The sequence below is a fragment of the Eucalyptus grandis genome, chromosome 4, assembly GCF_016545825.1.
Source record: "Eucalyptus grandis isolate ANBG69807.140 chromosome 4, ASM1654582v1, whole genome shotgun sequence".
Lineage (NCBI taxonomy): Eukaryota > Viridiplantae > Streptophyta > Magnoliopsida > Myrtales > Myrtaceae > Eucalyptus > Eucalyptus grandis.
Window position 1 is genome coordinate 20245422 of NC_052615.1, and position 12206 is coordinate 20257627.

The 12206-nt window shown below is 41.4% G+C and overlaps 1 protein-coding gene across 1 annotated transcript; it reads right to left on the reverse strand.

The window, feature by feature from the left end:
* Positions 1 to 8424: 8424 nt before the first annotated feature.
* LOC104428143 (nuclear transcription factor Y subunit B-3) lies at positions 8425 to 9856 on the reverse strand. Its single transcript, XM_039311001.1, has 2 exons — positions 9466 to 9856; positions 8425 to 9359 (listed from the first exon to the last, which is right to left on the reverse strand). The coding sequence occupies exons 1-2, from the start codon at positions 9637 to 9639 to the stop codon at positions 9027 to 9029; spliced, it is 507 nt and encodes a 168-aa protein (XP_039166935.1). The 5' UTR covers positions 9640 to 9856; the 3' UTR covers positions 8425 to 9026.
* Between the last annotated feature and the right edge of the window lie 2350 nt (positions 9857 to 12206).

Below are 12206 nucleotides of genomic sequence, written 5' to 3' on the forward strand. Positions count from 1 at the left end.
TATTACCTAAATCATCAAGTTGGGGAGGGGCGGTCTAGGTGAGGTTTCGTTTTTTAAATCTTTACCCAACCTACCCGATATTACTATTCGTGTTGTTCAGAATGGGATAAAACATCAATGAAAAACTCAAATTATTAGTTTACTTACGAAACAAATGCTTAGTGTGCCTAATAATTGTGCCCAAATCATGCAATTATTCGTGCACCCACACACAAGTATCGTAGGGTTTAGCCCACACCTAACATTTTTTTTTTAAATACACTAAAAAAGGTTCGCACGTATAAATTAGTCAATCTCCTCCCAACTTTCCTATGTAACATAAGAAAAATCACATTTTGTATGTTTTACAAACAAACAACTTTTAGTGAGGAGTTGAAAGGCTGTCATCAAATTCAAAAGTCGCTACAAGATCCTTTGCTCCTCTTTGCTTCCTTTAATGTGTCCTCGCCTTGCAGGGACGCTTACTGCAAAATCTTCCTGTCCAACTTTCCTAAACTAGCTAATCCTTGCGGCCAAATCGTTGGCCTCTTTTCTCGTTAACTGCATTTTTCTTGCTATGATTTGGCATAATCTCCATACCTTCGTCATCTCTGAACCCAAACTTGCCAACCCAATCCTATTACAAATATGAGGGATGCCAACATGCACATCCATGTAGACAACACAGCATATTCTTGATTGCAGCGATAGGGCCATAAGTGAATAGAGGGTAAGCAGAGATATGTAGACATATAGAACGCTATTCGTTTTTTCTTGCACATCTATGTCACGAGCTGATTTAAAAAGAAAAAGAAAACAATTCAAAACAAAGAACTCCATTGTAAAGTCCTAAAAGCTTGCCCAGTTTTAGGTCTCAATTTTTAAGGGTTTCTAATTTTTTCTAATTTTTTTTATAATTTTATGAATTTTTAATGATTTCTCTTTTTTTGTTATTTTCTGGATTTTTAGGAACAATATTAGGATGCTTGTGTGCTTTCCTTTATGATTATAATTGATTTGTTTTAGAATGGTTAGAACAAATCTAAGTAGGCTGCTATAGCATTCATTAGCACATGATTATAATTAGGTACCAAAAGGTTCCAAATCCAAAATCTCTAGAGAGAAGCTCTAAATGAGAGAAAGAAACTTTTATTATGAGATGATTAAATGAGTACAGAGGGAGGACACCCTTCTTATACTAGTGGCCCTTGATTACAACCATTGATCGTCTTTCAATCCGACGGACGAGATCGTGTCTTCTAATTTACCACCTACTGACATTTATGCCCAGAAAGTTCTAGATTCTTAGCGCAATTACCATCTCGCCCGTCCCTTGGAACGTTATGGAATCTCTAATAGAAACCTTGGGTGATCTTGGGCGGTCTTCTTCAATGATGTATGGTCCTTGCTCATGGGAACCTCGTGATTGTGACATCTATGTGTTCTTTTTTTATAGCACCCACTTTTTATTGTATTGCTTCAATAGTGTCAATAATTCTCTATCTTAGCATTTCATTTAGAAACATCATAAGGAATATTTGCAACAAATTACTGGTTATAGAATAGAGAGAAAAAAGAAGCAGATCACAAACGAGCATGCGATGGCGATGGGACTTCCATATCTTTCTTCTTGCGATATGCACATCCAGCCGAGTCAATGTTATCATTTGTTAATATCATCATAATAGAATATCAGAATGTGAGAGTTGCAAGCTTTATATTAGTACTTATGTGCGACCAAAAATGCCCATATATACATTGCCACTGTCATATATTTCTAAAGATTCATTTTTCATCCTTCCACAAATGCAAAGGTAAAGGATCTCCAATTTGACAGTAGCGATGAGATGGACAGCTACTCACCACAATAAAGGAAAGATCATTTCAAGATTTCCCTGCCATGATTCAAGTGGGACATGAATCTCCCATACTTTTAATCTCAAATGTCTGAAGGAGTTCGACTACACCGCAAGTGGATCCACTATAGCCATTGCAAAGGATGAACAAATGCAATATTAAACAGTTGGTGCAGTGGCAAAGCACAGGGCTAATCCAGTATAGTCTATTGCCAAGAAAAGAACACGGATGCTAATTTTCATGAGAGAACATAGCATTGAGTTTTAGCAAATATATTAACGGCTATCTTATGACAGCCTAAAATATATAGGGCCTCCTATCATATTCAGACCATCTGATTTCCAGCACGGTGAAGTTCAATCAAAATGAATGTTATTGAAAGAAAAGAAAAAATAAATAAATCCATCAGAATAGCTACTTATCGTGGCATCATTTCTGCAAAAAGAGATGCCGTGAAATAGCATTATCTTTGCGTGAAACTTCCCCGAGCAGCGAAAAATCTCCAGCTCATACCTCAGAAGTCAAGACAATGAGCAGGTAAATGCTGTATAGTCAGTAATTTTCTCTAAATAAGCATCTGCATTGTGGTGAAACTGCAATGCAGATTAGGCTTAGAGTGATTCTGAACGCAAACTTATCCACCACAAGTTTGTTCCACCCAGTTTCTAATGCCGAATGTGCCAGAATACTCACTGAGACACATCACAGAGAGATAAACATAGTAAAAAATTGAGAAGAAGTTCTTCGTTGTGCCTAACCTACAAAATCATAGACAATGCTCGAACGAACTCAATAAAGCCAATCTAAGTCGATCACAAATAGGTCTTCTGAAATCAAATGGACCGGAGGATGGGAGATGCAAAACGAACATGAAACAACGAGAGATAAGACACGACGAAGGCGAGACTCCAAAGGAACTCCTCATCGGAAAAGTTCACACCCTCATCAGATACACCATCGGAAAACTAAGCGCACGCGTGCTCGTGAAGTACCTCTGTTCAACGCTACAAAACAATCAGAGTTATGCTCAATGAAGACGCAACGGAACTGTGAAGAAGCCATAGCCAGAAGAAATCGATGGATTACAAAAGCTCGAGATCGATTCACAAGTCGACACGAAATGCATTGCTAGACCGAGACAGGCAGGGGATCTACAGCACCTTGCTTCTTCCGCCATTGCGACAGGAAGCGAGCTTGAGCGTGCGAGAGAGAGAGAGAGAGAGAGGGAGAGAGAGAGACTGGATTTGAGTGGAGATGAGAGAGAAGTGGGTCTGGTTTGAATGGCGACTCTTTATATAGAGAGAGTAGCTTCGAAAGAAGCGGGACGGAAATTGGGCGGAGATTCGCCGTTCAGGGGAACATCTTAACGTAGGAAAAATATGGCTTCGAATTGGGTAGAACAATGAAAACAGATATTCATAATACTCAAGTTGGACTTTGAAGCGTGATATCACTTTATTTAAGGATTTATTTGCCCCACAAAGTTGCTAATAGTCACTGGCAAAAACCCTTCAAGATACAACAAAGTCTCAAATGAGAATACTATATAGCAATTCTAGTATTTCTCCAAGATCTCTCTAGCAAACAATCAAAAAATTAGCAGTAGTTTTTCAGAAAGAAGACTAAAAAATGACCATTTTTTTCCTTTCGAAAATTGACAAGTATATATACGAAACAGTCTTACAACTCTTTGAAAATTGCCAAAGAATGAACAAACACGTCTTTTAGAAAAATATGCAACTCTTCGGAAGAAGTCGAAAATTGAACAATTGCAACTCTTCGGGAAAAATTGCAAACCGAATAAGTAATTTTCCAAAGGTTATAATAATTTTTAATTAATTTTTTTAAATAAATAAAATTTCGAATTTTCATTTTATATTTCATTTTCGAAAATTCTCAAAATAAAAAGCAACCTTTGAATTGATTAAAAATTAATAAAAATAATAAATAAATAACAAAGGGATTAGTGCTTATTTAAACCGTGGATATGCTAAGTGCGCCAAATAATCACGCACCGCACGCGGGTATGGTGGGTCTAGCCCCACCCAATAATTCCTTTAAGTACAAAAAGGAAATCCCACGCTTTTAAGTTGGCCCACTCCCTCCCACTTTTCCCATGTGGAACAAGGAAAAAACACTCAGTTTGTTTTGACAAACAAACTTTCAACACTTAATTCCCTTTATTTTATGAAAATGATGATTTATTAAAGTACTTTCCTAAAAACTATCACTTAAATCATTTTTTAATAAAAAAATTTGAATGACTATTCATTAATAACTTCTAGTGATAACGATGGACCGTTCTTAGGAAATCTTTGGTAAAGCAAGTCATTAAATTGAAACAAACGGAACCTATCTTGAAAAAATTCCAGTGGACCCGGATACTTGGATCTAAATAGATCTGAACCGATCCACATTTGCGAATCACATGATTAATGACTCTGATGGATTCGGGGGCATGTAAGCTCGGGCTTAGGGAAGCAATTACCCTCACGTTGTTACTGGTTGATTGCTACCAAAGCCCATCTCACATTCCTAGTGTTGCCCAAGGGAGAGCACTTTCGTCCAGGAATAACTTGAAAGCTGGGTTGAGCATGACTTGAAAGAAGTTGACATGAAAATGCGTATCTTATTATGATATAAAGGAGGATTTTTGACATGAAAAGGCGTATCTTATTATGATAGAAAGGAGGATTTTCTAGAAAACATGTTGTGTCGACATTTATCTCACCCTATCTGCTATTGGAACGTTGGGTTCAATGCACCAAGAAAATACTAACAGCCCTCTGAACAAGCCTGTCACCAAAGTCCCATTTTTTATTTATTCATTTTTGTAAGGAATATAAGTGATTAATTTAAAAATATATATTCTTTAAATCATTCATTTTTTGCGAAATAAATGGGGACACTCTTCTCAACTCTTCATGTTCGAAGGGAAAAAAAAATATCAGTCGTATTCTTGAAGCCCGACTCTCCAATTCTTATAAGCCGTATCCTATTTTATGAGCTCCATATATATATAGTTTTCCTTTGCGGGTAATAATACTTTTATGTGGTGCTTGATTTAGGTAGATGAATGCCATGTTCTGAAATTACCTCTCTTCTTGGCGCACGAGTCTTGCTTCTAATCCAGCAAACAAATACCGCTTAGGTCACAAAATCCAATCACGACACGTGAACGCAAGTTACTGGCTCAACTTTGAAGTGTCATTCTGCATATGAATAATGAGTTCGTCTCAGTTTTTTTTTTTCTTTTTTTGGGGGTCAGAAATGAAAATATTTCATTCACTTAGCAAAAATGACAGGCTCATTAAATAAAAGCTCCCAAACTGCTTGGGAAGGGGATATGGCCCAATTCAGAGGTAAGTAGTTTTTCTTGTGGGTTTCCGCTTAGCCTCTCTAAGACAATGCATAATTTGGATACTAGATGAAGACCCTATCTTGTCTTCGCACTTCAAGACAAGCTTGTGAATCTCCCAACTCAGCTGATTTGGACTGTTTAAGGCATTGACTAAGTCTAAGTTCATCTCGATTAATGCATAGATAAGATATCATGTCAACAGTATATCAAAACAATTAGAATTTGGGATTATGTGGCCGCTCTATGGTCATGTAAATCGTGATGAAAGGTCAGGAGGGATGATCCGATGGAATTATGGGTGACCACTTCACACGACCGATGAACGTAGCTAACAATCATCTCAAGAGAACACCGCGTGCACTACTTGTATTCGTTGTCTTACAGTTTAGTACTTGCGTGAACGAAAATTAATGGAATGACGGAGAAAATTAAAGGTACGTCGACGACGACGTGGAATAAAAGGGCTTGTTTGCAAAGACGACTTTGCCCGCTTTCCTTTGTGATAGAGGCTTGTGCACATGAATCTCTAGCAAGAAGAAAGCTAGTAAAGGAATGCCGGAATAGTTACTGGACGAAGAGGATTGGTAGACATGGTGAATTGTTCCATTCAAACCTGACTACTTGCCTTCGCCAGCTCCTCGCGCTGCTGTCTTACATCTAACAGCAGCCCTCGGTCGAAATCTGGATCTGTTTTACTTGGGAGAAGGTATCATCATCGACTTTTATTCTGTGTCTTTCCATTTGTTTCGTTTGGCAAATCATACCACACACATAGAAAACAGTTATGCGTGACGAAACATGCCAGAACGACGGACTATGCAGCGAAGGAGCGTCGAGCTCCGCCGGGCTTCGGGTTCTGTTGAGCTAGTTCATGAGCTACGGAGGTAGCTTTAGGGTAAACTTGCTCGAGAGGAACCGACTCCTTTTCCAGGAATGATAAGCGCGCATCAGATATATAATGTAAGTCACCATTGTGCGAAATGCCTGCTTGTATGACTGAATGGTTACGTTCTAAATTCATAATCTTCCCTTCCCCCCCGCTCTCTCTCTCTCTCTCTCTCTCTCTCTCTCTCCCCCCTCCTTCGCTCTTCGTCATCTGTGTCCTGCTCGGGCCACCATCCCTCCGCCACTTTACCGGGCCACTCACTCCTGACTTCTCTACCGACCGTGCAACTGGCCTCTGAGCACGGTGGCATTGGCTGAGCTGCCTCTCTCTCTCTCTCTCTCTCTCTCTCTCTCTGTCTGAGCCTCTCCCCAACCCTACAACTCCCCAGCTAGGGGTCGACCTTAAAAAAAAAAAAAAAACCTCGCTATTTGCGACCTGGTCGAGCTTAGATGGACACAGATCTAAGGTCAAGCTGAGATTTAAGGCTTGAGTTCAATGTGAGCCGCAAATCTTGGCTAGTCTTCGTTGTTGTCGTTGCTTCGTCCCCATCAATGCTGCGGCAACCATGAGGGAGGCAATCGGAAGGCAGCATGGTGCATGGAAGCGGGCGGGAGGGGGTGGGGGGAGAGAGAGAGAGAGAGAGGAAAGCAAGGATAAAAAGGCTATGGTTGGGGGAACGCGGCTTCTGCTCACACTATAGGGGCTATAGGGGGCTTCTTCTTTGCCAAAAATTGGCTTAGGCTTGGCTGAGGATAAAGCAAGGATTTCTTTGTTGAGTATCTCATGAGTACAAATTTAGTGTTTATTTAAAGGAGCAAGAGATGGGTCTAGGATTTGACAACCAACTCTTACCATTGATTGGTGCCTATATCTCAATTTCATGACTGTTTTGGTGCGTGCATGCATGCACACACACACACACACACACACACACACACACACACACACACATATATATATATGTATTATTTATGAAGGCCCACTTCCCTTAAAATATTCTCCAAGTTTAGGTCCAATATTAATTCTATCCTCAACTTTTTTTTTTTTTTTTTTTTTTTTTGCCTAAGGTCACAAACTTTCATTTTAATGCCAAGTTTGCCTCAGTGAACTCCCCATCCAAAATCGTCACTAGTTTCTTTTGAATTATTAATATCATAACTACTTAGAAGTTTATCTTCAGAACTTACCGTTTCATATATACCGTCAGCTTTATATGAAAACAATAGGATTCTAATGTTGACAATTTTTAATAAACTGTTGGCAATTTTTGGACAGAGGGGTAACAAAGGTAGATTGGCACAATAATGAAAGTTGACGGTTTTCCTAGACAAAAAAAAAAATTCAGATTAGAATTGATATTAAACCTAAAGTTGAGATTTTTTTAGGGAATCAAGACCAAAAAAAAAAAAAGGATACCATAATTATCTAAATTGCTATATATTCTACAATTGAATAACTAAACATTTTCTTCAATTAAATACCTCAACTTTTCAAATTTAGCTCACGTGAGGCTTCCATTAAAATCACAAATGGAAAAGGTCGATGCAAACACCAGCACTGTTAGATAATTGTTAGCTATCTATCGGCATCTAATTTGACCTTTTGAGATGATGCCATGTCACTAGAGACATGTTAGAGGACTAAGATATTCCAAGTAAGCACTCTCTCTCTCTCCCCCTTCTTATCATCTAATACCTAAATATAGATGGTACAATTTGTGCCGAGTAAGCAAGTCATGCCAATAAAAATTCATCGCGTGATAATTTATTAAATGGAGTCCTCACATTCAGCCAAATTTTAAAAATTGAGATACTTGATAGAACAAAAAAAAAAAAAAAAAAAAAAAACTCGAATACTCGATTGTAGAAAAAGTTCAGACAGCTACGCTGGTGTTGTCCTTAATAAAATTATCAGAAAGACTGAGTGCTTGCCTTGTTGACTCTCATTTACAAAGGAAAAAGTAGCAAGAAAAAGAAAAAGTTCCCAAGAGTGTACACAGAAATCCATGAGTGGAAAAGGAAATTAGTTGAATAATTCGGTTGAAAGCAGCCAAAATCAGTCTCAGAGGGAGGGAGGGGAGAGAGAGAGAGAGAGACTGACAGATAAGTGATGGAGGCTTTACTTCGTATCTTTCCCTGCATGAGTAGATTTTGCTAAATATAGCGACAAAACAACTAAATCCTCTGAGAATGAAATCGTTTCCACAAGTTCGGAGAAACGCCCGCAAAAGCAAAAATGGAAAAGGATAGAAAGATCTAAAACGTTATCCACTCCCCTCTCTCTCTCTCTCTCTCTCTCTCACTTCATCCACTTCCATTTCAACTGAAAATAACCAAACCCATCACAGCAGAACCTTCTTACATTCATCTTACAGCATTTACACAGTTTGAAGGATGGAAAACATTGAAAGATTAGCCATCACTAATCCACTAATAGTCACAATTATACATGTAAGAACTCCTTCCCTTCCTACTCCATGAAAACAGCCCACCAGATCACCCCAATTTATACCCTCATGCTCCTCCATACAATACAATCTCTCTCTCTCTCTTTCTTTCTCTCATGTGAAGACCAATGAAATGGGAAGGAGAAAAAACCCTTTTTCTTTAACATCAATCATGAACAATACTTGGATCCACTAAGGACAAAAAAAAAAAAAAAAAAAAACAAAACTACAAAGGCAAACTAAAACGAAAAAGCTTGGCATCAGCATCATCATCACCATCGCCATTTTTACTAATTAATTAGAAAGGAGGAAGAAGAAGTTAAATTCTTTCCTGTTTGTTTATATATATAAGAAGGAAAAAGGAAGAGGCAAAAAAAAAAAAAAAAAGCGGGGAAGAACCTACCTTGGTCTCCCACCAGATGACCCTCCACTACCGGATCCATACATGTGATGGTGACTCTGGTGATGCGCATGATGCACATGATGCCCCATCATCATCATCCCCCGTACATCCCCCACCTCCCCCGACCCCATACCCCCGCGGAGCCCCCGCCGCTGTTCACGACGCCGCCGCCGCCGCCGCCGCCGATGCTGCTGCTGCCGTCCCCGCCGTCCGATCTCTCCCCGGGCTTCCCCATGGCCGCCGTCTTCTCGCCCTCGATCTCCCGGAACTTCTGCAGGTACACCTTCAGGGGCTCCACGTACTCCTCGAACCCCAGCGTGGTCATGGCCCAGAGCAGATCGTCCCCGTTGATCGTCTTCCGCTTCTCCCGCTGGCACTTGTCCGACGCCTCCCCCGTTATGAAGCTTATGAACTCCGACACGCACTCCTGCATGAAATTCCGGGCCCCAAACAGTTCACCAAAACAGTTCACCGCCGCATAAAAAGGGTTTTCGACGCAAGGCTAGGGTCTCCCCACCCGCCCCATTTTTTACCTGCACGGTCTCCTTGGCCTCCTTGGATATCTTGGCGTTGGCGGGGAGCGCCTTCTTCATGATCCGGCTGACGTTCGCGATCGGGAGGAACCGGTCCTGCTCGCGGGCGAGCGCCGCCGCCGACTCGCTGTTCGCGTTGTTGTGGCCCCCCGAGTCGTTGTCCGAATCCGCCATGGCCTCCAGTCGGCGCCGGAGCGAGCCGGAACGTCGACAATTCAGCCGGACGGCGAGGCCGGGAATGGCGAGAGAGGATCGGGGAGACTTTTCTTGCCGGCGGGGAGGAAGGAAGAAGTTGAGTTTACTTTGGAAGAAAGAAGACCGCGGTCTACTCTGGACTGGTTCTAGAGAGAGAGAGAGAGAAAGTGGGCTTTTTGATTCTGACTGATGATATGTTTTTTGCCGGGGGAGATTTCTTAATATCGGGATCGGAGGGGAAGGCTTGCCCGTGACACGTGGGGGCGTTCCCCGCCGTTCGTTTCCCGATAAGTTTACGCGACTCCGACGCGCTGTGTGCCGTCGGATGGGCTCGGGACCGCGGGATCTGGGCCGTCCGCTTCCCCTCGCACGTGATCTGGGCCCTTTGTGCGCCTCTCTCTCTCTCTCGCGCCCCCCCACATTTTCCCCGGCTCGGCTCGGCTCGGCTCAGCTCGGCGCGCCGGCCGCCTCCCCCTGCGTTAGACCTTTTGTTAATGTTTCATAAGAAGGATTTGGAATGCCCCATTAACTTGATTTAATTTGATCCCGATGACGTGGCACTGTCTCTTGTGCTTGAGGAGATCCATGCACCTCAAAAATATTGGAAATGAATTTTTTTGGGTTAGCCGGTCTTAAAGATACCAACCAAAATTTTCAATAGTATCAATCGATAAAAGTCAGATTATAATTTATTCTCGCATTGCATACTAAAACAAAACTGATGCGACAAAAATATTTTCGCGATTATTCACTAATGTTGCAAGATGGGTTCCTAGCGGGCATAGGTAAGGCAAGAAGACTTAGAAAGTATCTTTTATGTTTTAGTCAAGTTGGACTTTTCCAGCTAAAGAAGTTGTACAACAATTCATTTTGGTCTTTTAGTGTCTTTCCACACAAAGCTACGCTCTCCGAAGACTCCTTTAGAATTGGCGAGATCCTTTTGCTTATTTAGGGATGTGAGTGACTTTCTAAGAATTTTATAAACATGAAACTAACACGTTCGCGGATCCTAAAAACCAATATTGGCATTAATAAATCATGATGTGATCTTATACGTCATTAATAAACTATGTTAATCTTAGATCTCATTCTTTATAAGATATCTCGCATTTCTTCTTTTCACTAGTAAACTAACACATGTCATGAGCTTCAAATTGAGATAATGATCAAGGAACAGTCCTTTTTGTTTTAGCCCTTTTGCCCACTAAGCCATGTCCATGTGGGCGACACAATTAAAGGCACGGAATTCAAATTGCTACTAAAGAAACGACATGGAATACTTTCCCTCGCCCAACTTTTCAATAATCGAGTACCGATGAAATATCGGGCCCAAGGCCTCCAGAGTTAATCTTTGCTTGTGTACTACCACTAACCCTCTAAAGTTTTTGTCATTTTTCACTAATTCAGACGTGAATTTAAAATGCAAAATTAGACCAAAAGCTAATTTTTTTATTTGGCTAAAACGTAGAGAAGTGAGTGCACCTCAAAAGACAAGAAGCCTGACAAGGCTGTAGTGGGGGGGAGGCTCAAAGCTGCTCAAAGCCACCATGCGATGCTTTGCCATTTTTTCTATATCGTCACCGTGACGATTGGTTGATCAAGCACTATACAATCTAACTTCTTTCACCGTTAGTGGAGCCGATGGACGAATGGATTCCTGGGGTCCAGGCCTCGCTACGCGCCACCCGCCGTGCATCATGCGTTTTGACTGCGGGGGCTCCCCCCCCTCCCTCGGCACCACGTTGGACGGTCGTGATTCCTCGCAATCATGCCACGCGGGGCCACGTCGAGAAGATCGGCGCCACGTGGACGGTGACCTGGCATCTTTGATGACCAGGGTTGACTCATTGACGAGACAGGCGAGGAAGATGGAGGGCTCTCGTCGGACTGTTGGAGTTCGATTCCTCAAAACCTGAGTTGAGTAAGCGTACACCACAGATTGGTCTCCTTGACCCGCATCTTGATTCTCGACTTAGAAGGTCGATGAAGTGTTTGTGAGGCGGGTTTTCTTGTGAAAAGAACTTTCGGCGTACTTTTTCCATTTTAATGAGTGCCGGACGGTCGAATCATGCCGGATAGTTATCTTCCTCTCCCACCTATCCATCGCACGCCACTCGTGGAGGAGTGATGCATTTGAATGTCAATGACCACAGTGAGGGGCAACCCAACTTTCTCTGAAAAGACAACGAGTTTAATAATATAACATCATTCCTAAGTTGATTCAACGTGAAGCTAATGAAGAAATTGCTTCCTTCCTGTGCTTCTCCACTTGTGTCAAAAAGGGGGTAGATTCTATTAGAATCCTCCCTTAAAAGAAAAGGCTAGCAAATTACAAGATGCACGTAGGACTGATTTCTATAGCTCTACATGCTTTTCAAACTTGGTAAGCTATATTAGATTATTAGACCCGTCTCTTGATTTTTCAAAGAAGTGATCGACAAGTTTGGTATCGAAGAATTTTGCTAATGGAAGTTCATCGATTTGGCCCATTTGATTGAAACTCGATGCACTGTTCTTTGGCCAAATAGATTTCACTAGGGGGTGAG

Bases quoted from the DNA above. Each gene is read 5' to 3' on its own strand.
- LOC104428143 (XM_039311001.1), bottom strand. From the start codon at position 9,639: ATGGCGGATTCGGACAACGACTCGGGGGGCCACAACAACGCGAACAGC. The intron at 9,360-9,465 runs GTAAAAAATGGG...AATTTCATGCAG, and splicing joins AGGCCAAGGAGACCGTGCAG to GAGTGCGTGTCGGAGTTCAT.